This window comes from Anolis carolinensis, chromosome 2 (genome assembly GCF_035594765.1).
Source record: "Anolis carolinensis isolate JA03-04 chromosome 2, rAnoCar3.1.pri, whole genome shotgun sequence".
Classification (NCBI taxonomy): domain Eukaryota; kingdom Metazoa; phylum Chordata; class Lepidosauria; order Squamata; family Dactyloidae; genus Anolis; species Anolis carolinensis.
In genome coordinates this window covers 278076061-278101779 of record NC_085842.1, presented here as the reverse complement: position 1 = coordinate 278101779, position 25719 = coordinate 278076061, and the positions used below count along the sequence as shown (strand labels likewise).

Below are 25719 nucleotides of genomic sequence, written 5' to 3'. Positions count from 1 at the left end.
TGCAGTTGATAAAAAATAGAACTATTTCAAATATATAGTCACATATTAAAACAGTTGGCCTGTTGCTTTTAGCTGTTGATTGTAGCATTATCCTAAATGAAATCTCCAGGTTGCATCCAATGTTGTACACTCGAAAAAGTAGAAGGGTTTGCATTGTCCTTCTAGTGCTTGCACAACTTCTAATACTATGTACATGCAACACATGCATCAAAGAAAGCCTATTAGCTATGCAATGGTTTGTGCAGCAGCTTATGAAATGGCTTGTGAAATAATTTGCGGAACAATCTGCAGAATGGATTGTGAGCAGCTTGTGAAACAACTTGCCCAGTGGCTTGTACAAACACAAAAGAGTTGGACTTCACAATTAAAGAAGAGTAAAAATGGAAGTTTCCACAAAGAGTAGTACCACTTTGCACTAGCAAAATTACTCTGATGGATGCAGGGGTTTTTTTTTTGTTTTCAAGACTCTAAGCTTCTACTGTTTATGCTGTTGATGAAAAAGTTTAAAACAATGTTGTCTCAAATCGGTAGCGGGTAGAATGAGCTGATGCTGTAAGATTAAAAACCCATGAAATAGCAGTTCTTCTCTTTATTAAATCAGACTTTACAGTATTCACTAAAAACAGAAAACACTGCATTATATTTAGATAATCGTTCCATAAATACTATATGTTTTCACACTAGTCACAAAGTCTGGAATTTATGTGCTAATTACAGGCCTCAAATCATCTCTACCAAGATTTGCAATTAAAATTGAAATATTTTCATATAATAAAATTCCAGATTCACAGAAATATCCATCAGGAATACTGGTGATTATTTGCGTAGTACTGTACATTTTGACATTTTACATATCCAAAACAATGGTTTCACTTTCCTGTGCTTGGGCCTGCTGGTTTTACATCTGGGAATAGTAAGAATTTAATAGCAGTGCATTAAAAAACAGGAACCAAATATTTTTACATGATTATTAACATGTGGTAACCATGCATGCAAACCAATGATAGTTATAAAATATACAGATTATGAAAAATCCCCACATTCACTGTCATCTTAACATAATGGGTAGTGGAGTAAAAATTCACATACTTCTAGAAGTAGGTACTGACAGCAAAGAACAGCTAGAATGCAAATTTAGGGAGAATACTGAATAATTCAGTAGCTTGTTATCTGATTAGATCTGATTGGTTCCCTATGAAGATATTGCCCATAAAAATGATTTCCCATGGTAGCATTGGTCTCAGGATAGAAATGGGATGGGGTTTACAATGTCCATTAAACAGGAGAACAAGGCTCAGTTTTAGCTAATAATATCATGGTTGCACAGAATGATTGATGGTCTTTAAAAAGGCCCAGATTGGTTTCATCTTTCTTCAGATTTTATCACTGCCTTGTTCTTAGTCATGTGCAATTGCTAAGGCCAAGCGAGGTAACAAGTGTTTGATGTATGATACTTGCACCACTTTTGTCAGAACTGTGTTTGTTCTTCAACTGTTCTCATCTATATGGAGGTTCCACAGAAGATGGAAATATGAATCTGAACACTGAAATAGTTGGAGTGAGAGACAAGCAAAGATCTTATTTTTCCCTTCCCATTCTCAGTGTATTGACGTTAACAGCTCTTTCTCCTTCTGGTATAACTAGTTTCATATATCCAGTGAAATAAGGAGCATCTGTACTGACTGCTTTCCCGTAAAGTATTCTTAATTTCATTCCCTCTCATACTTTTTCCTCTTGAGAAGAGCTTATTCATTTTGAGCTTTTCCTATCAGTGCAGCCTGCAATAAAGCACCAAACTTTCTTTGTATTTTAAAGAGGGAGAGAGAGGAGGAAAAGGAGCTATAACAAGAATTGAAGAATTTAATTTACCCAGCTGAGATACGCAACTGGGCATGTTTTGCTTCTCATATACTACACATCAAGGCAGCTATTATCAGTTATTGGAAACCTTATTAGTACACTATGTAACAAAATAAGAAAAATCTGTTCCTAGTTTGAAAGTGTTGTTCTTGTTTAATTGTGTGGTGTGTATTTGAAAGTAGTTATTATACTCCAGAAACTTCGTTTTTGTGGCTGCCACAAACTATGTTGACTTGGTTGAGACTTGAGATAGAGATACTCATTGAAAAACTATAGCTGAATGTGCTTCAGGATGTCCCACAAAAGCAAAGTTTTTGCAGTTACAAAACGACATTTATAAGCCAGGAACAAAAATTGTGGTACATAGTGTTATTGATATCACATTTGTGTTAGATTGTGTGTGTATTAAGCACTAAATGGTGGGTAGGGACTAGGATGGGAAAGGGAGGAATGTGTGAGAAAGAGTCCTAAAGAGTTCACAAAATAGCTTTGTGCTGTATGAATAGCTTCTATTTGGAGATCATTCTGTCATCCCTCTTTGTTCTACTGAGAAGACAAAGTGCCTCACCAATAGAATGTCAGATATGTATGACTTGATTACACCCAGTGTTGATCTTAAAGGAGGTTTTTGGGGTGGGGGGAATTGCCTGTCTTTGTGGATTTCCCCATATACATAGAAATATGTAAATCCCTGTATCGTACACATGTACATATGAGCAAAGTGTGTGTCCAAATTAATTGACATACGGGTCCCCTCCCTCAGGTTGAGTTTATCTCACGTGGAGTGGAATGATTTTCTGTTTTGACAATTTAAACACTGTCACAAGATTGTTTAACAAAATCAAGAGCAGTTCTTGGCAATTAATTTCTGCAGTCAATAGTATGCTCAAACTGGGCAACTCCCCTTGGAACTGGGAGCCACAACAGAGAAAGCCTGTGCAAGTGAAAGAGCAAGACAATTCATTAGACAATTCTGCCGCAGCTCAAAGTGGCGGAGGGGAGATGTCAGCCCTTGCTCCCGTGCTTCAATACTAATGAGAGTCATTGCATATTCATAACCCTAAATACAGTCAGCTTCTTATAAAAACTTTTGTCATTGAGGCTTCATGGCAAGAGCAAAGCATTGCACTCCTGGTGTCGTGGCACTTCCGCCAAGAGAGAGCCAGAGCAAGATTGATTGTTTTGCAACGCAGCTTGACAGGGAACTAAGAGATACTGCCCCAAGGGTCCTGAAACTAAGCTGAGTTTGATTACAAGGCTCCAAGTAATCAAAGAAACAAAAGAGGGGGGGATAGTGAATTTTTTAAAAAAAAAAAAAAGATAAAGGAAGGCTCTAAAGATATAGCTTTCTTTATTGAGTGTTCAGAGTAATTATCTGCTAGCAGTTTAAAACAGTTCATATCAATTTTTATCACAGAGGAAGAAGAACACTGATCTCCAGCACACTTGTTCCCAGGTTGTAGGAACACTGCAGCATGTCTTAATAGATACAAATCTGTAAAACATATGAAGCTACCCGTCAATATGAATAGCAAAGATTAGGAAACAAAACCTGTCAGATATTAAAATCATTTCTCTCACTGCAGGCTGATTGTCCTTTGTTATAGATTTCTTCATCATCTTCATCATCTTCTTTTGTTGTGCATCCTTTATTGGAAAAAAAAGATTATTTACTTTAGCCATCATCCAGAAAAACCTTGAAGACAAATGCATGTGTATGTGTGTGCACACATTCAAACACATGTGCTCACACACAGTCAGCTTTGCTAGCCTCTGACCTCTCAATGCCTGTCTTCTGGGGCAGCTCTCAGCCTTCCCCGAAGTCAAAGAAGGAAAGCATCTCTTTCGGCACCCACTTTGAAAAAGGACCTTGAGCATTTTCTCACTCATAATGATGTCTTCAGCTGGAATGCCAGCACATTTCCACATCTCCTTGACAGGCGAGCAGACTAGAAGATATACATAAAATTAAAATAGAATGGAATGTTAAAAGAAAGGTTTGCAGTTCCGATTATATACAGGCTTGTTGTAATTGTGTAAAAAGCCAGTTTCCAAATAGATCCCATGCTAATACATGCAAAAGCTTTCTATTGTTCAATAAAGCATCAGAAAACATTAGTGGGGATGGAGGAAGATAGCTAAACTGTTTAAACATCTTAGTCATATTTATACAGACTCTTAAAAAGAGGAATCATGGAGCTATGATTGATTGAAGTCACTGATTATCTTCAGCTATTATAAGTGTTGAGACTTCATATCAGTCTGATTGCAATAAAACATGAAAACATTGACTTTTGTCTAGTTAGAGAAATTTATTTTCCCCTCAGTGACAATCCTTTAAGTAGAAACCAGGCAGTTTGCCAGTTCCTCATGTCATACACTGAAGTTTGCAAAGGCAGACCATATTTTCAGCTGTTTGTCTGGGCTGAATGAAAAGGGTTCGGGACTTTTACAAAGAGTTTCATAATAAACATCTCTCTACAGATGCAGCTTCAGGCTTCTTTAAGCCATACAAAAATAACCGTACTTGCACTTTTGGAATAAGTGAAATTATAAATTGCGTTGCAATGGTATTCTTCTACAGGAAGCTGAGTCTCATCGTTTCTGTGAAAATATTCCTTTCTAAAGAAATAGTAACCCTCTTTGGAATACATCTTCCTAAGGAAGTTCAATTAATATGTTTACCAAGACTGAAGTAAACGCTCATCATAACTGTCAGCAACATGACAGCTTTCAAAAACAGCTTTTGCTGCAAGAATGAGCAATTTGTGATATCTTCTTTAAGATCATCCACGATAACCTTCTTGCCATAGGAATTGCATAAAATACTGGAATCTTCCTGACCTAGAGATATCTGGGCTTTCTAGAGCTCCATATTTCCCCAGTAAGACCCCTACATCTCTCCCTCCCACCCCGTTTAAAAATGTGATACAACTAGTACTGTTATTCAGGCAGTTCACACAAACCAGCTGTTAACATTTAGGCTTCTTCTTAACATGTGGGAAGCCCTCTATGTGTCTGTGAGAAAGATAAAGCAAAACAGAATGGCAAAGGAAAGAGGAGGAAACTAGAATGGGATGCTGAATGTGACACACTGAAGCAATGTGAACAGGTACATGGGCAGGAGTCTTGGCCCTACAAGTAGACCACAGATCTCAGCCCCTTGGTCCATTATACAGTGGACCTGTTAGTTACGCAAACCCACTCTCTCCCTCCTTCACCCCCCTCTCCATCTTTGTAAGTGCTCTCATAGATACAAAACAGAAAATTGTATAACTTGGAAGAAAAAAAATCTGCCTTTCTGAAGAATTATATTCTAAGAAGACTTTGTGTGGGGTCCAGTTAAAGATTTGGTCAATTTGAAGTCTGCTAAAATTCAAGATGGCAAGAATCATATGGCAGACTCCCGAGGCCCTGCCATTCTACCCAACATTCATGCTATATTCCACTTTAATTGTCATGACAGCATTCTAAGGAATACATATTTTGTAGTGTGGTAAAACTATACAATTCTATAGTTGGGAATTCTAAGGACCTTAGGTAAAGGTACTAGTTTTGTCCTGACATTAAGTCTAGTTGTGTCTAACTCTGAGGGATGGTAATCATCTCCATTTCTAAACCAAAGAGACGGGGTTGTCCGTAGACACCTCCAAGGTCATGTGGCTGGCATGACTGCATGGAGTGCCGTTACCTTCCCGCCACAGCGGTACTTATTGATCTACTCACATTTGCATGTTTTCGAACTGCTAGGTTGGCAGAAGCTGGGGCTAATAGAGGGAGCTCACCCTGCTCCCCGGATTCAAACTGCCAACCTTTTAGTCAGCAAGTTCAGCATCTCAGCAATTTAACTCACCGAGCCACCGGGGGATCCATCTTATCCTTATCACACCCTATTTTCCCCCATTTTCTTACCATCTTTGTACACCGGCAAAACAGAGTCCCACAGAAACCATCCCACGATGCACAGCCACTTCCATGCAAAGGAGGAGAGAGGACTCCAACTCTTGATAGAAGAAAGTGGCAGGAAGCAGAGGACAGCCAGAAGAAGACAGGAAAACATAGTGGGATGTCTGGCCATCCCTAAAGATGGATGTTTGCATATTTGTATATTTTAAATTGTGTGGTCATATTTTTAATGTAAGCTGGAGAGATAAAGCGGGGTATAAATAAACATTATTATTATTATTGTTATTATTATTATTATTATATTGCTGGGGTAAGTTGCGTATCCACTCGTAAGGACGTTTTCCCCCACTTTCTTCTGCTTTCCTCCCGCCCTTTCCTCTTGCACATGGGATAGAGTGTTTAATGTGTGTGTGTGTGTATGAAAGAGAGAGAAAATGGTGTGGTGGTTTTAGTGTCAAACTAGGACATTTGAAGAACCGGATTCAAATCCCTGCTCAGCTATGGAAACCCACTGGGTGATCTTAAACAAGTCACACTCTCTTAGTCATTTAAGACACTAAACAAATTCTGCCAAGAAATCCAGTAATAGATTCAGCTTAGGGGTGCCATAAAACAGAAATTACTTGAAGTCACATAACTTGAATGTGATTGTTGCTGTCTGTTAATTTATTGTGACCCCACGAAATGTGCAGATTTCTTAGGCAAGGAATTTTCTATTCCAGAACCTCATAGGATGTTGTCATGATAGTTAAAGTAGAATATAGTTCTATCGCATAGTGTGAAAGGACCCTCGCTGTTAACATAGTGCAGGAAGTGCAGAAAAAAGAAGATATCAAAAACAAGCAGCTGAGACAGAGGAATGAAAAGAAGGCACAGTCACTAGTAAGAAGATAAGTGGGGATGGATTATTGGGGTATTGGAGGGCCACTACTGACGATATTTTCATATGTGACTCTGTTCTTTATAATAAATAAATGTGGGGTCCTTTTACTGTTACGTACTTCTATCACAATATTTCAGAACCAGACTTTATTCAAAAAAATATTCCTCCACCCACACAAGTTTATCTCGTAGTATCTCCTCAAAGGGATTCAGAAGAGACACATAAAAATGTGGCAGTCAATCAAGTCCAATAGATTGACTTCTTCTTCTGAAAATAGTAACCACCATGTGGATTCTTTTTAAACAAAGAGCTGTTCCTTTTATAGGGGGGAAACTGGTAAAAATAACAATGGGGTAGTCATCAAATTCAGTCAAATTATACATTTTCCTTTTTAAAAAATATATGATATAACTAAGTTTTGTTGATGCATCCTATGGCAGTAACTAGAAAAGGGGGCTTTTTCAACCTTCAATACAATCTATACAAATATAAATGCCAACTAAATAAAGTTTATGTTCTAATTTTTAGCATTATAGTGAGATATACTCTATCATATGTATGTAAGAGCTATCAATATTTATGTGAGGATTGGTGTGCAAAGACATTATGATCGTGTGCATCTATTTGTCTGATTTGCAATGGATTCATCAGATGCCCATATATTCCACAGCAATCGTCTTCAGCAAATGATGGATATTTTGATACAGGGAAAGGTGAATCCGTAAAAGAAACAAAAAGAAGAGAAATAGCTTCTTCATCCTACTGCCTTTCTCCATATTTCTGACATACATGCTCCCCTCACTAGTATCTTAGAATGCATCTACAATTTAGAATTAATGCAAGTTGATACCATTTTAACTGCCATAACTCAATGGTATAGAATCATGGGAGTTCTTTTCTAAGATCTTTGGTCTTCTCTGCTAAAGAGTGCTGGTTCCTCACCAAACTTCAAATCCCAGGAGTCCACAGTATTGAGCCATAGCAGTTAAAGTGATATCAAACTGCATTAATTCTACAGTTTAAATGCACACTGAATTTCAAAATCAGATGCCATGCTCATAGTGGCTATGTCAAATATGGTAGCTCTGTGTTGAATTCTCTTTCTGCCCCATGTTGAATTCTCCCCCTCAACATGCCTGATGCCTTCTACACTTTTATTTATTTATTTTGTATCAAAAGCATTGCATAAATAAGTATAAAACTGCTAAAATAGGGGGATCACAAGCAAATAAATAATTTTTGACCAAAAATGGGCAACAGCGACCGCATTGTCTGTAGTTTTCAACAATTCTTCCTCTGTACATGAGGTAGAGCATTGTGGGCAAGCATACAGATGCTGAGTTGTTTGTTCTGCTCCACAGTTGCACAAGGTGGAGGATTCTTCTAGGAAGTGCCATTTTGCCAGGTTGTCTTTTGATCTGCCCACTCCACTTCTGAGTCTGTTCTAGTACACATGTTGTACTATAACTCCCACTGTCAATGCTGCTGCTGATAGGAGCTGAAACTGGACACCCGTATAAGATGGCAGTTGAAGATGTTTGTTTTAAACAGATTTACCTACATGATGAGATGACCATTTTTCCATTCTCTCTCCATGGCTGGCATAATTCACTTGGGGAAATGTGGTGCTGGGGTTCCAGTTAGCAGTCTGAAAGTCAAGAGACAAGATATCAGTCAAAAGCCAGGAAACCAAAACCAGTAGATTCGAGGACAGGACCAAGTCTCCCAGCTCACTTGGATATCTCTCATGGAGTGGGTGATCAATCTATTTTCCAGCAGCCTTGGAGCATTTACTGCCATCTTATCTGGGGAGGCTACCAGTTCAGTGCAAACACCTGGATCCATACTAACAGAGTAGCAGGAATGCCAAGCCTGTCCCCACACTCCATCCTGCTAGTATCTCAGAGGGAAACCCAATTGGATGCCAGGGGCAAGGAAACAACATGAACAATTTTATCTACATGTTATAGAGAGATTGAGGTAAGCTCAAAATGGTGGTGCTATGGTGAGATGCTTCCTTCCTTCCTTGGTAGTCAGGTTATGATTGATATTATTGATATTATTTTAAGATGCCACAAAGCATATAGCTCACCATAATACAGTGGATCCAAAGTATAGACTGTATTTTCTTTACAAGATTTTCTATGAATACCAAAATCTGTGATTAGTCAAGTCACTTTATATACAAGGGTATAGTAAAATGGTGTCCCTTATATAAAATGGCAAAGTCAAGATTTTCTTTTGGCTTTTTTTTTTTTTTTTTTTTTTTTTGCGTTTTGGAAATATTTTCAAGTCATGGTTGAATCTGTAGATGCAGAATCCATGGATATGAAGAGTTAACTATTAACTTTTTCTATAAGTCAAGAAGTTATGCTGACAATAACAGGTGCTGCTGATAGGTCAGGCGGACTTTTGCTGAGGATCAATGCAACAAACACATGAATGTGAGAAGGGAAGCTATAGGGCAGCAGCAGTAATGGGGGAATGATATTCTCAAGAGTGGCACTTTAGCTAACTCTAGTTAGAACTGCGCAGAAGGAAGAACCAGAAAAACGCTTCTGAATGACTTTTTAAAACCTGTAAGACAATCCAAAGTGAAGCATGAGTGCATGCCAAAAGATGAGAGCCCCCTCTCAGTTGGAAGGCACTCAGCCAACTAATGTAGAAGAGTACAAATTGCACTGTGTTGAATGACACAACTGGATTCAAGCCAAACAAATGCTCAGCTGCTAGTGTGCTCAGATGTGACAGGAAAGTCTGAGGCTACACACTATAGCATTTCCGATTTCTATTGTGAAAACTGACAGTGAAGAAAGCTGACTAAAAGAAAATCAACTACTTTGAAATCTAGTACTGGAGGACAATTCTATTTACATCATGACCTGGGAAAAGAAATAAATGGGCCTGAGAGCACATCCAGCCTAAATTGTTGTTGTTGTTGTTGTTGTTGTTGTTGTTGTTGTTTTCTTACCTTCCTCTCCTCGGGGCACAACACAGTTAAAACACACAATTATAAAACATTATGTAAAATACATATATTAAAATGTATTTCTAGGAAATACATACATTAAAATACACAGAACAAAGTTTAAATTACAGTAAACACAAGACATAAGTTTAAAATTAAGATTAAAATTGACTGGGTAGGCCTACCAGAAGAAATAGATTTTCAATTTTCACTTAAATTCCAACAGCTGATTTAGCAGTTGGATCTGTTCCAGCAGGTCTAGTAAATACTTAATAGAAGTCACAATGACTAAATTGAGGCTATTGTGTTTTGGTCATATCATGAAATGATGTGAGTTTATGTAAAGACAATAAGACTCAGTAAAATGGAATGTTGTTGAAAAAGACAAAACGCATTACAATGGATTAATTAAAAAAAGAAAGTCATAATCTGCTAGACCTGAACAGGGTTGCTGGTGGCTGACTTTCTCTGAGGTCGCCCATTCATAGTGTCGTCATTCATAGTGTTGCTAGTTGTTAAAGGCAGTCCCTGAATTACAAACATCCAACTTACAAACTCATATTTAAAAATGAGGGTGAGACAACAGGAAGTGAGATAAATCTACCCCTCGGAAGGGAAATTCACTCCTTAAAGAATTATCATGGGGAAAAGATGTCTCCACTAAAGCTTTCTCACCAATCCTTATTTCCACAACAAGCCAGATTTTTAAAAATCCAATTCTCATAAGGACAGAAAATGAGGTAAAATCTTCTCAACAGGGCCACAGACAGCAAAACAAACACCACGGGGGTATTAACCCTTCCCTGTGCTATCCAAAGCTTTAAAAATACATATTTATGGTTGGAGTTACACTTAAAAATGTACCTGTTCTGTCTTATGAACAAATTCAACTTAAGAATAAACCTACAGAACCTATCTTATTTGTAACTTGGAGGCTGCCTTTATTTTAATTAATTGGCAGCAATTAATAAAAATAACAAATGATGATTCAAAATATATATAATCTGGGTCAGTTATACATATCCTCCCTCATAATTCCATTCCCTCATATTTCTGTATTAATCCAATTTCTTGAGCCAACTGTTGAAAAATACTGCTTAATCGACCATTCTCTCTATGCCCTTTCTCCCATTAGCTATTACAGCAATGAGTCCTTTAGGAAATATAGGAATTCCTTTTATGCCTCTACCCTATTCACACTGTTTCTCAAATTTTCACTATTTGCACAACCATCAGTTGCAAAGCAAGGTCACCAACAATCTGTATATATATGTAATCAGACCATTGATGTTTTTGAAGCACCACTCCCATGTATCCTACCAAGTATAGATAATGGTTAGAAATGCTGCAACTTCCAAACAGACTTTTGGAGAAGCACCACCATCAGATCCTCTAAAGATGCTAGCCACAAATTCAGGCAAAACATCATGAGAAAATGCTGCTAGTACATGGCCACACAGCCCAGAAACCACACAACACCCCAGTGATTCTGGCCATGAAAGCTTTCAACAGTACATAAACATCTGGAGAGCCTCACAATTCATATCTCCACTTCAACAGCACATTATACGTGTTTCAGTATTTTTTACATCCTGAAAACTACGAGGGCTATCCAGAAAGTAGATTACATTTTGGAATTAAAAATGAACAAAGTATAAGAGAAAACATTTACCATATGCAGTTGAAAGCCACACCCAAATATACCACTTCTCACCATTCAAATCTAGGCACTTATCATAGAGATGACTGAGCTTGTCAATTCCTTCCCCACAAACTCTGCCGCTTGCATCCTCAACCAGCCGATCACCCCTTTCCGCAGCTGCGCATCGTCGCCAAAATGCTGCATTGCCAACCACACACACACCCCATTGTTGGAAACAAGTGGTAGTCGCTCGGTGCAAGGCCTGGACTGCACAGCGGATGAGGAAACAACTCCCACCCAAAAGATTCCAGAACTTCATGTGCGCGACCCGCCATGTGGGGCCGGGTGTCCCCATGAAACAGCAAAATCCCCACACTCAACTTTCCCCCACGCTCATCCTGGATCGCTCTTCTAAGGTTTTGCAAAATTTGGCAATACCTTTCTGAGTTTATCGTTGTGCCTCGTTCCAGGAAGTCCGCAAGAAGCACACCTTTCCTGTCCCAAAAAACGGTTGCCATAACCTTCCTTGCCAACATCGTTTGCAAGCATTTGCAAAACCTTAGAATAGCGATCCAGGATGAGCGTGGGGTTTTGTGGGGAAGGGGTTGCCAAGCTCATTCATCGCTATGATAAGTGCCTAGATTTGAATGGCAACTATGTTGAGAAGTGGTATTTGGGTGTGGCTTTCAACTGCATATGGTAAATGTTTTCTCCTATACTTTGTTCATTTTTAATTCCAAAACATAATCTACTTTCTGGATAACCCTCGTACATCCCAAAATTCAGAATGCAAAACTTCAGAGTGACCTGTTTTATTACACTGACATCAGTCCAGGAGGTGTGAATCAGTACTTTAATTGCTGATTTTAACTACACATTCTATTATTGTTTTAAATTGATTTTGGTACACAGTATTTTTATTATAAGGTAAAATATAAATGGAAAAATAAATGTTAATATTTCTAAAATAAATTATGCAACTAAATTAAAAGGGAGGCCCACAATAGTATTGTTTATAGATCCAGAATCTGTGGTCAATTAACATCATCTCATATACATCCCATTACTTCAGCTATCCAACCATCTAAGAGGTTCCCCGACCCAGCCTATGTAGGTAAAAACATCTGGTACTACATGCCAAGCATTGCTTATCTGGAATTCCAAAGTCCAAAACACTCCCAAATCCAAAAATGTCAGCATGGGTGTCTTTGCTTTCTGATGGTTCATTTATGAAACATAAATGAATTTCATGTTTTGAATTGAATCCCATCTCCAGGGTATCTAATTTGAAAATGTGAGTATTCCAAAATCTGAAAAATTCTGAACTCCCAAGCATTGCATTTTGGATAATTGATACTCAATCTGTATCTGTCCCTGTTTGCTAAGTAATTTACTTTTAGGAATAGGACTATTTTCTCCTGTGTCCACTTCAAACACCTGAGGAGTGAGCAGTTGGAGAAAAACAATAGCAGAATCTAATTGGGCTAGTTCAAATTGATCAAGATATTATTTTGTCTGAGCAGAGAGATAATTTGCATCAGATTTTTAAATCCTTCATAAACTCTATAGAAATATTCCGTGAATCCCAAGTTTTTCTCTAACTACTGAATTCACTAGGGTTAGCTTATGGAGAAACATAGGCCAAATAAACCAACATCAATTCTTTATTTCATATGGTAGTTGTGAGTATTCCTTCCCATAAAGGTTGTGTACATAAAGTGCACAGGCGTCCAACAACCATAATAGTAGAAGGGGGGAAATCAGTTTTGCTTTTTTACTTCTTCTTCACTTACTTGGCATTAACTTAATGGTATGTGACACTCCTATCGGTACAAAGCAATAAAAATGAAATGGTACCCAATGTGCATAGACACCATGAAAATCTCAATGACAACAGCGACAACAGAAATTATACCTCCTCTTTCCTCTCCTATGCCCTTTATATTTACTTAAGAATATGAGAGTTAGCTCTCAATACACCACAATAAAAATAAGATGGGTGGCCAATGTCACCAAAAAGAAATTACAAAGCAAAAGCAAATAAAATCTTGTTCTTTTGCATCATGAAAGGAGATGTGATTTTGATCACAGAATATTGCTTGCCTTATCACACCCAAGAGCAACTAAAAAGAAGTATTCACAGCCAGTTATGTTTAAACTACAATGCACCCATTAACAATCAGGTTTTTAAAGAGTGTTTTATGCAGTGCACTCATATTGTGCTTATATGTTTGACAAAAATGAATGTTTTTGGTTAAATCTTTATATCTGAAATGGCTCATAAAAATAAAAATATACAATCATTTTATGGGATAATAGGCAGGCAGACATCTGCATGCAACATTTCCCTCATTAGATGCTATCATGTTAGCATATTTTATGACTTTGCCACAAAATACAATGTGCTGATTTGTAACCCCCTTAAAATAGATGTTTTGTGCAAAACTGAAATCTTCAAACTATGTTTGCAGAATGTTTCATTGCTTTACAAATGAGCAGTAAGAATCTTGAGGATTAATTAGACAAAGGCCATTGTGTGAGCCAAGATGCAATATATAATATGCCAGCTTTTCCGCATTCCTTTTGCTATTTCAAAGCTCTGTACAAGAACAATCCCAGGTATGTTGCAGATCCATGTGCAGATCTGAGAACTATTGGTCCAAATATAGCCAGCTATATGGCTGCAATCCAACAGAGGAATCCATTTAATTCTGGATTGCTGGATTATGGCCCACACTGGCTTAAGAATTCTAGGAACTGTAGTCTAAAAATAACTACTTCAATCTCTGAGAAGCAGAAAAAAAATATATTCTGTATGAGTTAAATCTAATATTTGGCAATATGTCACATGCTTCCAGTAGATCAAATCCAATTTCTTTTAGTATGCTTTTCTAACTGTTTCAGATAAATGATTATTATCATTGATATTACTGAACCACATACGGAAAGGAAATCAGCTTTGCTGACCAATTACTAATCAAAAGACACGTCAAAAACAGTTTCAGTGCTACATGCTGTCAACATTAGGCAGCTTAAGCTTTCTAGGAGAGCTTGTTATCTCACATTGCTCATTATAAAACTGGGACAATGTGTTGACTTGTTTCTCGTATTGGAGGTGAAGGAGATAGAAATGCTAAAACCAATTGTGAATTATGGACTTATTGTGATATCTAGTTCATAGCTCCTGGATTGTCTATAACTATGAGACTATCTCAAACATGGTACTGGTGCCACTACTATAGGCATGCTGCTGCTAAACACAACTCAAGCACAAGAAAAGGAGCTAGTGCAAATTGTTTCCTAACACGATCCACAACAAATCATCAGTGGCACGGAGTTGAAATAAGATAATCAGGTATGCAATATGACCTGTTATGGGAAGGTAAGGTAACAGAACCCACCAGCAGAATCTCTAGCTAAATATATTCTAGAATTGTCTTAGAATTGTGGGTACTAGAGAGAGAGAGAGCTTTTTTCTGGTGGTGATAATGAAATTAGCATGCATATTACATTCAATGACATCTTAGAATCAATGAAATATAGTATCAATACGCAAAGGGATCTTGTAGATCATTGGTGACTAACTGAAAGAATGAAGTTGGTAACATAAAATTTCATTGGTATAGTCCACTTCCTCAGCTACAATATAATGTAACCTTGGATTCAAAGCTTTTTTACAGAAAGGGCAATGGGGTGAGGTTGGCCAGGACTATAGGCACAAGTCCTTTCCCATGTGTAAGTTCCTTACAGAAACAATTGAACCTTTTTGTCCAATGAAGGCATTCAGTTCAGAATCATGGAAAGGATTTGCACATGTGTGTACATAAAATTGTGCATTTGCCTACACATTAAAGTGTGTGTTCAACTGCACACATGACTCAATGCAAGAGGTTTTTTGGCACAATCCATGTGGTAATGTACAATGCACAACCCCAAAGCTTGGCCAATTTTGTTGTGCATCTTTTTCACAAACCATATTTCATTAGCACATCTGATATAAATTTTAAAAATCAGCCTGCTTCCACAACAGTGGCCTGTGGACCGAAGATTGATGGAAGGAATTTGTTTCATTACAGACCGTTGGATCACACATTGGGCCCTTCCACACAGCCATATAACCCAGAATATCAAGGCAGATAATCCATAATATCTAATTCGAACTGGGTTATCTGAGTCCACATTGCCATATAATCCAGTTCAATGTGGATTTTATACAACTGTATAGAAGGGGCCATTGCCACCTTCCCTCCAATTTGTAACTGCCATTGGAAAATAATAATAATAATAGTTGTTGTTGTTGTTGTTGTTATTATTATTATTATTATTATTATTATTATTATTATTATTATTATTGTATTTCTACTCCACCACCATTCAGGGTGGCTTACAAAGCACTCATAATGTAACAATACATACAGTGCAATAAATACAGATTCATCAATATAAAAGGAAAATGTATTTCACATTGTCAATACATAAAACAATACCACAGTAAAATCAATCAACTCTTTTAAACTTTTCTACAATTGTTGAAATGCTGCAGAGACTTGCAAAAAATAAGCTCACTGAGCTAAGATGTATAGGATCTGGCTACAATTTAACAATATTTCCTCAAAACCATAGTGGATGCTAATGGAGCAATAGAAACTCAGGTAATCATCACTAAAACTGGAACAGAATTTGAACTGGGAAAATGCAAAGAACTGACTATGAGTGTAACTCATATTGTGCAATCTATATCTGCAGCTCTGACACACTATAAATCAAAGTGTTAGAAGGGTTACTGATCAGCATGAAGGAATTCCCATTAAAGCTACATATGTTGCTGGAATGCTGTCAAACCACTTTCTGAATGCAAGGCAACATACCAAATCCTTAAGCCAGAAACATCTTAAAAACCTGTTTCTGGACTGGCTAATTTGTATGAAGGGCTGCTTGTGAAAGTACATTTACGCTTTTCTGGCTGTGAGTCAAAGAGTTGAATAAATCCCTCTAGCCATAATTTCTTTTATCTGTATTTGGTGAAACTATTGCACTCCTAAACTCAAGGTGTCAAAACATGAATACATAGTAGGAAATTCCACTTTCCCCCCTGTAAAATGTTTAAATCTGGCTACAAAGAAATGTAATCATGGAGTCATTTTTTTTTCAAAGAGAATTCCACCACAGCTTTCCACAGCTCTGTTGTTTGGATAAAAATGATTGGAAATCATAGCTCCAGTCATTTAAATAATCTGTTAAAAAACTATTAGGTTTCCCTAATGCCTAGTCATTTTTAAATGGCTTTCAATTTGATTCATGAACAATACATGAACAGTACATGATTCATGTGACCAATCACTTAGCAAAAAATGCAATTTTTATTAAGAGCCTCTTCAAGACACTGATATCATATTGGGTGAAATCCATTGTAAGTCATCACATTTCAACACATTTTTTCACATGGTTGTGCCTTAAGGATCAACTTTTTGTGAACCAAAGTTGGCATGAAAGTTGTGCTTGTTACAGAAGATCAAGGATCCAAAAGAATAGTGGAAGATAGTGTCTAGATAATTGTAAAAATTGTACTGCAATTCAAGTGCTGTTGAAGTTCTGTAATGACTTTGAGCTATCAATGCTTGTCCGATTTTACTGTAATCAGAACTCATTCCATAGACATTAGAATTAAATAGCAGTGATGACTTAGTTATAAATGTTTAGAATCAGTGATTTTAAAAATTAGTCAGCGTGCCTAATATATACTTCCTGAATCAATAAAATAAACAGGAGCCGCTAGAGGAATGATGTAGTCATATCAATTCTATGAAGACGTAAATTGTTCTACATTAATGTAGAATTAGCTTGGTTTGACCTTTGGAAGCTAGAAGTGAATGTGTCGAATAAAAGAGGCTGTCATGTTCATGGTTTAAATACCATTTCTTATACAAGATTGCTGAATTACTTTAGAAAAGGAAGATATTTCAACCACTCATACTTATGTGTAAGTCAACCTCATGTAAAATTTGAGAACAGGTTTTGAAGCCAAAATTATGGATTTTGCTATGACCAAGGATAAGTTGAGAATAATTCCACAACAAGGGGAAGTGTCAGTGCATGTCTGGGGCCAGCAATCCCTGACCACCATTGCTGTCATTTTCCTCTCAGGCATTCAAAAAGGCCTTGCCCACTCTATTTACAAAAGGAGATGGTTCCTTTTTTAGTTAAAGTACAGTATTAACCTAACAGAATCCAACAATATTAATGTAACAAAACCACAGACCCCCCTCTACTATCATGGTACTCCTTTGAGAGGAGGCAGGAATGAGCTGCTACAGCATTCAAAAAGGCCAGAAACAGTGCCATGGTGGAGAGGATTAGTGCTTCCTTTAGATCAGGCATGGACAAACCAAAGCCCATGGACCAGATACAGCCCTCTGGGCACTTATGCCTGGCCCTCTGGGTATAAGGATGCAGAGGTTCACTGTGTCCTTATGCCGAAAGAATGAGAGAGGAAGGTATGCAGTGGCTGGGAGCCCTCTGGAGTGCTCTCAGCCCACTACGTGCCTTCCTCCGGCCCTCCATTAGGATGGGGCGAGCAGCCCTGTCCTGATGCTGAGAGACGCACAGCTTGGGGAAGGAGGCAGGTGGGAGCCGAGGGAGCTCCAAAGCCCCCTTGCCCACCACCTGCCTCTACTTTTTCCTGATGCTGGGAGAAGCCTTGCCTACGGGAGGAGGAAGTAGGGATGGAGGGAGCTGCAAAGCGCCCTCACCCGCCACCTGCTCCTCCCTTCTCCCAGTGTTAGGACAAGGCGATAGCCAACTGCTGTCTTAAAGGAAAAGTATCTTTGCATGCCTGCAACCAACAGATTGTTTATTTGCAGAAAGGGTTACGAAGAAGACCTAGCACACAATTAGTAAAGGTAAAGGTTTTCCCCTGACATTAAGTCCAATTGTGCCCGAATCTGGGGGTTGGTGCTCATCTCCATTTCTAAAGCTAAAGAGCCAGCATTGTCCGTAGATGCCTCCAAGGTCATGTGGCCGACATGACTGCATGGAGCGCCATTACCTGTTTGTTCTAGAAGTTACTGTCACATTTTTTGACCCATTATAGTGGTTGGCCAAATCAAAGCATACTATTGCATCAATTCTAATGGGCAGGATTATATAACTTTCACTGTTGCACTATTTATGACATCAGCAAGGAGAATTAGAAAGAAAATCTTAAATCAGCTGTCATTAGATCACCAGTACCCTTGATTGCTTCACAGGACACAACCTGGAAAATATTATGAAGTGCTCAGATCCAATGTTAAATTGTGTGTTTTTAAATGGCTTATCATTTCTTTATACTTTTTATATCTCTGCCTATGCCAATGGACTTTTGATGGCACTGTATCTTGTACTTTTTTTTTTTTTGCAGTGGCCTGTGCCCAATCATAATAAATATTTTGCAACTGATAGGGTTTCAATTACTTTTGTCAGCATGGTAAACTGGCTGGTGGTAAACTGGTTGCACAAGAGCAGCAGTCCACAGCTTGATCTTGAGGCTCTCTGACTAGCCCAAAACACCATGCTGTGTCCACAGATGAAGTACACACACAGGCTCCCTTCTTCTCCATTGATCTCTAAAAGACAGGAAAAGAAACATGAAGGCAAAAACTGACATAGTGACAAGATGTGAATTACAAGTTACAACACAGTCTCTTGAAATGGCCAGCGGCAGAAGGCAGTGGAACATTGTTTCACCATGCTTCAGCTTGGGCCAAATGATATGAAAAACCCAGAGCTCAGAACAAATTCAAGGTAATATAGTTAAGTCGTTATTGTTGAGTGCAGGGAATATGATAAAACCATGTTTCAATGAGTAAGAATAAAGTTACTTTATGATATAATGAGTAATAATTTCTAGTTACTTCCAATAGTTACTATTAAAGGGCATTTTAAAGACATGTTGGCATAAATTTCCCAAAGTTTATGACATGCTCTTATTTGTCCTAAGGAGATTTTCCTCTCACAAAATTAACAAAAAGTAATAGATAAGTAATTAGTAAAGCAACAAGAAATGTAACATTACTTTTTCATCACAGTAACAGTAGTATTTTGTAACACTGTAACTGGCTACTTTCCAAACTCTATAAGGAAGAATGGGAATGAATTGGTTTTTAAAAGGTAACTTTCCAGGGATCAGCTCCTGTCCTGAATGAGCAGTTGTATAAAATTTAAAAGTTTCCAAGGTTAACAAATCAATATTTGTCTTCATCAAAACTGGTGAGAGGAAAACCACCTTGGTAACAACATCACAGATCCCAATACATCGCAAAGCTGTGTTGGATATTGTTAGACAGCATTGCTTCAGAATGATTAATGCAGTATATAGGAGTGATTGTATTGCTGCCAATAATGCATAGCTGAAGTCTAACCATGTAATTCAATACTTTATAAAAAAAATTTAAAATATATTTTAAGTATCCAGTTACATTTTAGCTTCAAGGTTCCCTTCCAAAAATTAGTTACTGTTATATTAGCAATTTTAAAGGTAACTCTTTGACTTCCAATTTCTCAAAAGTAACTAAAATAGTTACTCTTGGTTATTTTAAATAACATCAAAGTGCTATAAGCCTGACTATGATACAAAAGAAATTCTCAAGCCATCTACATCACTATCACACTAACACCCACAACAAAGCTAGAGGCAACAAAGTAAGGCACAACACATGTGAGCATTTAAGTTCCTCCTCTACTTTTTAGTGAAGCCACATTCTCATAACCGCATTAAGTTATAATCATAATACAACTTGTTTATCCTTTAATTCTCGCAAAAAGAAACTAATTACAAGCTTTGGTGTTAAATCTGCTTGAAGAAACATGTGAAGTAGTTGAAAATCACGTCAAGCATTTCCACTGGTAAGTAAGGGTTTATGATGGTCCATAATGAAATACTTCCAAAATGTAGACATAATTAATATAAAAATATTACAATACAATCAAAACATGTTAAAAAATAAATCTCTCTAAATGCAGTGAGATGTTGTGTTGCCAGTGTACATTCATACCTCTCGCAGTAGAGTTCCTTTGTCACTTAGCCTCCATTTTCTTTCTTATCCTCTGTCTAGATAGACATTTTTCATCAGCATCAGCATTAAGTAGAAAGTGATTTTTGGTATTGGGTTACTTCTACAATAAAAAAAAAGTCTTTGCTGGGAAAGAAACTTATTCTAATCCAGCCAAATTCTACTATCTATCTGTGCCTACCTACAAAAGGTAGGGTACATGATAGTTGCCTCCAGATTCTCTTACTGAGCAAAAGAGAAAATAGAAAAAGACAATAAACATGCCCACTATGTAAAAAAGCATGGATCCATAACTGTCATCAATAAAATAGAATTCATAAGAAAAGTAGAGACTCCTATAAGAAAAAAAAATCTGGATATGTTTTGGAAGAAGCTTTCAAGTAGTCCCTGAAACACTACGGGACTGGCCACATTGTCCAAATGCCCATTCACCATCTCCCAAAGCAGTTACTATACTTGCAACTCAAGAATAGAAAACGGAATGTTAGTGGACAGGAAAAGAGATTTAAAGATGGGCTTAAAGCTAACCTTAAAAACTGTGGCATAGACACCGAGAACTGGGAAGCCCTGGCCCTTGAATATTCTATCTGGAGATCAGCTGTGACCAGCAGTGCTGCAGAATTTGAAGAGGCACAAATGGAGTGCAAAAGGGAAAAATGTGTCAAGAGGAAGGCGCGTTAAGCCAACCCTGACCTGGACCGCCTTCCACTTGGAAACCGATGCCCTTACTGTGAAAGAACATGCAGAACAAGAATAGCGCTCCACAGTCACCTACGGACCTACTACAAAGACCCTACACTTGGAAGGCCATCATACTCAGATAATGAGGGATCACCTAAGTAAGTAAGAAAGAAAGGTCTATATTTGTTTTGTTTATTTATGCAGGTCTTACTTGAGCAAGTCATCTTGTTTCATATGTATTTTGAATACAAAGTTGCTAAGAAATGCTGAACCACTCTCCCCTTTAGTCCCTATTTTTTCCACACTATTTATGCCTCTTGTACTAATTTTTCAGGTAAAGTAACACTCAGGGATACATCTACTCCAGTAACTAGCTAGTTGCTTACATGAACTAAGGTATGCCTGTACTTAGAGTAAGAAACAATCTTATAATTCCTTGGAGATAATTTTTCTGACCTGAGTCCTCAAGGGCAGAATCTTCCTATGGATTGAGAGAGGGGGAGATCTAAACTTGTGCAACTCCTCTATGGGGCTACAGAAAGACCATCCTATGTAAAATCTTCCTATGTAAGAAAAAGCAAAGAGGAAATATTTTGGGATGTGGTTAGGGAGACAAGAGATGTACAAGGTCCAAAGTCCTCCCATTCCTTCAATATGCTCTCAGAACAGCCATTGATCCACACCAGTCCCTATAGCTGTTTGTTTGTAACCTTCCACTGGAAAGGAGACTTTCTTTTTAAGTAGGAACAGCTACTAAAAAGAGAGAAGGGGGAGTAACTGTTCTTGAAAGGGAAGAAACCATCACGACCTTGCCCTCTGTCAGCAAATTCTCACAATTCCATAGAAAAAGGCAGTTCTTCAATTTCAAATTTCTCCTCAGGGTGATAAGTGGTAATGGTGTATTATTAAGACGTTAAACTGATGTATGCTTTCATATAAACTGGGTTAGAAAAGGATGTAAACCACTCTTCTGTTGTCCTACATGCAGTCAGGAAGCCCCACAGCACACTTTTAAATAGAAACCTTTAAGAACAGTGGTGGAAAAAACATATTCTCAGACTGTCTCTCTGCCATCATCCCTCTCTTCAGGCTGAGTTGCGCCTAGGTGATGCTCAAACCACCAGATCTGGAGAGTCACATATTGCCCAACCTTGCCTTTAAATGATGTCTACAAATTTTCCCACCTCATTAGAAGTTCTTTACTAGAACTCGAGAAGATACTGCTGAAAAATTTGTCCACTCAGCATCAAATCATCATTTGAGAAAATCAATTATTGGCCTTCACCTAAGCAGTTGCACAAATCCAGTGCTCTATCTAAACATATGGCCACTGCTGTTGTTTAATGCTTTGTGCTGAGCAGCCTACTCTACTTTTCGTTTGGACTTCTATACTGTGAATACCCCAATTCCAGTCTTGTAAAAAGATGATCCATAGTCCATGATGTTAAGTATTTAACTATGCCACATAAAGCTTGCTTATTATCCTGAACTACTTCTTGGTAAATGATACTGGTGTTATTGTTCAGTTAATCAGCCGCACAATACATTGAACAATATGCCAGGATTCATACAACATCTTACAAGGTAATCCTCTTTAGAATCCACAGTTCAGCTAATAAGTACTCTTCTCTCTAATCTCTCTAATCCTTCATTGATATAGGTCAGTAAAACTATGTTTCTTTTGATAAACGTAAGTGTGGCTTTTCATTTTCTTTTCCTATTTTGATTGTTTCAACCATAGTCTGAACTAAGGTGTGTACTTTCAAGTCCCATTCATACCAATGGATGTGGCTTAAGCAGGTGCTGAAGTTGAAATCATGGAATTTAAAAACTAAATAAGAAGTTGCTGAGTTGGGAAAATGTTGGTCCCTACTTCATATAGCATCACCTCAGTATTATAGTTTGAGATAGGTGAACAGGAGCTCAGTTGACAGGCAAAGGCAACAGGCATTTTGTGGCAGTGCTGTGAAAGAGACAGCATAAAATGAAATTATATCTATTTGGTTAAACCTATTTGGACTGGGTGGCCCTTGAGTTCTAAAACAAATCCACGGATAATCTTAATTTTTTCATAGAATCATAGAATCATAGAATAGTAGAGTTGGAAGAGACCTCATGGGCCATCCAGTCCAACCCCCTGCCAAGAAGCAGGAAATCGCATTCAAAGCACCCCCGACAGATGGCCATCCAGCCTCTGCTTTAAAGTCTCCAAAGAAGGAGCCTCCACCACAGTCCGGGGGAGAGAGTTCCACTGCCGAAATTCTTTTATAAAGGTTGAGGTTGAAATAAATAGATTGCATCGGTAACTTCTGTAGCCTCTCTAGCGACCAGAAAGAAGTGTGAAATAACTGCTAGAAGAAGCAGTTATTGAAGAGAAGAAAGCCTCAATAAGAATAATTCTGAGAAAATTGTATTGAAAAAAATGGAAAATGTCTTGACAGTGGAAGGATAACTGCATTTGCCTGTACATTGTGGGAGGAGACTTTCTGATGTATTGGATTATAGCTCCTATAATCCCCAGTCAGTATTTGTTTGTGTAGCAGTTTTGCAGGGGATGACAAGTATGGGAAACTTATCTAAATGGACCTCACCCTACAACACAAAGTATACTTCAACTACTAAAATGTAATGTGGGAGACATATCAGTCCCCTTCTTCTTCCTGATATCAATAGGGGGTATCTGCAACATCCAGGATCTCACACAGAGCTCTGAGGCCATCTGAGAGCAACAATAGTGGAATGAGTAAGGTGACAGACAATCCAGCAAGGTCAATGTGATCTATGTGGACACCAACCTGTCATTGCTGTGGGTTCAGGATGAAGTATGGGGCCTCCTTTGGGGCTAGTCCCAAGCATTTCTGCTGAGGACTAGCCTCAGATTAAATATTTAACTCATACATTGTTAAATACTTTTGTGGCCCATTGATTTCAATAGGAGAAACTTCCATATGTGCTTAACATTCACTCATTTAAATTAACAAGTTTTTCAAATCCTTAATTTTTGCCAGCAACACACCAAATTATTAACAATGTTTGTGCCCTCCAATGGCACAGAATATCAAGTATGGGGTTTTTTTAAGCTGTACAAAAATTATGTAGGTAAGTCAATGTGATATATGGGGTTGTTGTATGTCTTTCTGGCTATGTGGCCATGTTCCAGAAGTATTCTCTCCTGACGTTTCGCCCACATCTATGGCAGGCATCCTCAGAGGCTGTGAGGCATGTGATATGTGTTCAAGGCATCAAATTGTGCCTTTGCTGTGAGCCATCCTGAGTCTCCTTCAGGATGAGAAGGATGGGATATAAATAAATTAAATAAATAAAAATGTGTGATTAGAAAACCATTTCCTATCTTTAATAACTGGCACTACCTTCCCATCTGAGATGTGTGATTACAGGACCATATAATCTGAAATGTATGCATGAAGATCTCAGTTTCAAAGGGGTTAGGAATGCAATGTACTTTTTCATACAATTGAAGTTAATACTTTCTTAACAGGAAACTGGAAATAGTTTCTAAAGCAGAGTGGAAACTCCACAAAGTTTTGGACTACAATTCCCATTAGCCCTTACCAATGTCAATGCTGGTTGGGAAGTATAGTACTTCAAAATGTCTAGAGAGTCAAACATTACTTTCACCATCCCTCTTCTAAGTTTAAAATTGTCTCTTCTTGACTGTAGTCCAATCAACTTCTTAGGGAAACTTACGTGCCTTTGGGCTGGTAGAACATAAAACATCTTTGGTTGGATCCATTCATTTCAGCAGGTAATTTTTTTAAAAAATGAACCTGGATCCCATACATCCTATAGCATTATATATTTCTGAACTGGAATACATTCATATATTTACAATATCCTTTATCTAAAGCTTTTTCCCATCTTTTTTTCTGCATCAGATATAACGGAAGCTCTGATTTGTGCTTGACGAACAATGCCTAGCATCATCATTTTAATGTTGTCCATATGGGCTTCTAATAATAGATAAGAAACTACATTTGTATTGTATGTCTTAGAGACATTTAAAATCTTGATAAGGAAAAGCTTATTTCATTGGACCCACAGTTAAAGGAAAGCAGACCCTAATTAAAAGAATTCTGTTCTGAATTAACTAGTTTGACATGTGCTAATTGACAGTTCCTGTGAAATGGTTCTAATTAAAGTCAATATGTCTTTTTCAATTAAAAGGAAATTAAGAATATACTAATATACATTAACAACTTAATCTGCCTTCAATATCCCATATATCAGCTGCCTTAATGTTATTGGAGAGCCATCTGACATACATCTTCTAGTGCTTGGTTGTGATGTCTTATTACCCCAAAAGAACACCAACTGGGGCGTGTATCTTTTTTAACAAGGCCAAAGTGAGTGCAGATCCTAAATGAAAAAAATGATTAAATATAAATTTACTTTCCTCAGCAATTGAGGGAGTTGCACCAAGATATTTTTTTCTAATTTGGAAATTGATTGCAACAGCCTTCTCAAACTGGTGCCTCCAGATGCATTAGATTATAACTCCCCCAACCTTATTTTGATGAGAGCTACAGTCCAAAACATCTCATCAAAGAAGACTAGGGGAAATTCTAAATAAGTAAGAATGTACCTAGTCTTCATGATATATGATGACTTCTGGAAAGAATCCAGACTTTTTACCCCTTAACCCAACCTTGCTCCACAATAAGCAAAGTCCGGAGACACTCCAGAATATCTAGGAAACTCCAGAGTGCCC

General features: G+C 37.8%; 1 protein-coding gene across 1 annotated transcript in view; it reads right to left on the bottom strand.

The window, feature by feature from the left end:
* Positions 1-574: 574 nt before the first annotated feature.
* LOC100560823 (uncharacterized) overlaps positions 575-25719 on the bottom strand; it is a 108050-nt gene continuing 82905 nt past the window's right edge. The window contains exons 5-8 of the mRNA XM_062974243.1: positions 18712-18863; positions 8207-8297; positions 3639-3809; positions 575-3507 (exon numbers count right to left, since the gene is read on the bottom strand). Coding sequence (XP_062830313.1) covers positions 3416-3507; positions 3639-3809; positions 8207-8297; positions 18712-18863 — 506 coding nt within the window. The 3' untranslated portion in view covers positions 575-3415. The remainder of the gene's footprint in view (positions 3508-3638; positions 3810-8206; positions 8298-18711; positions 18864-25719) is intronic.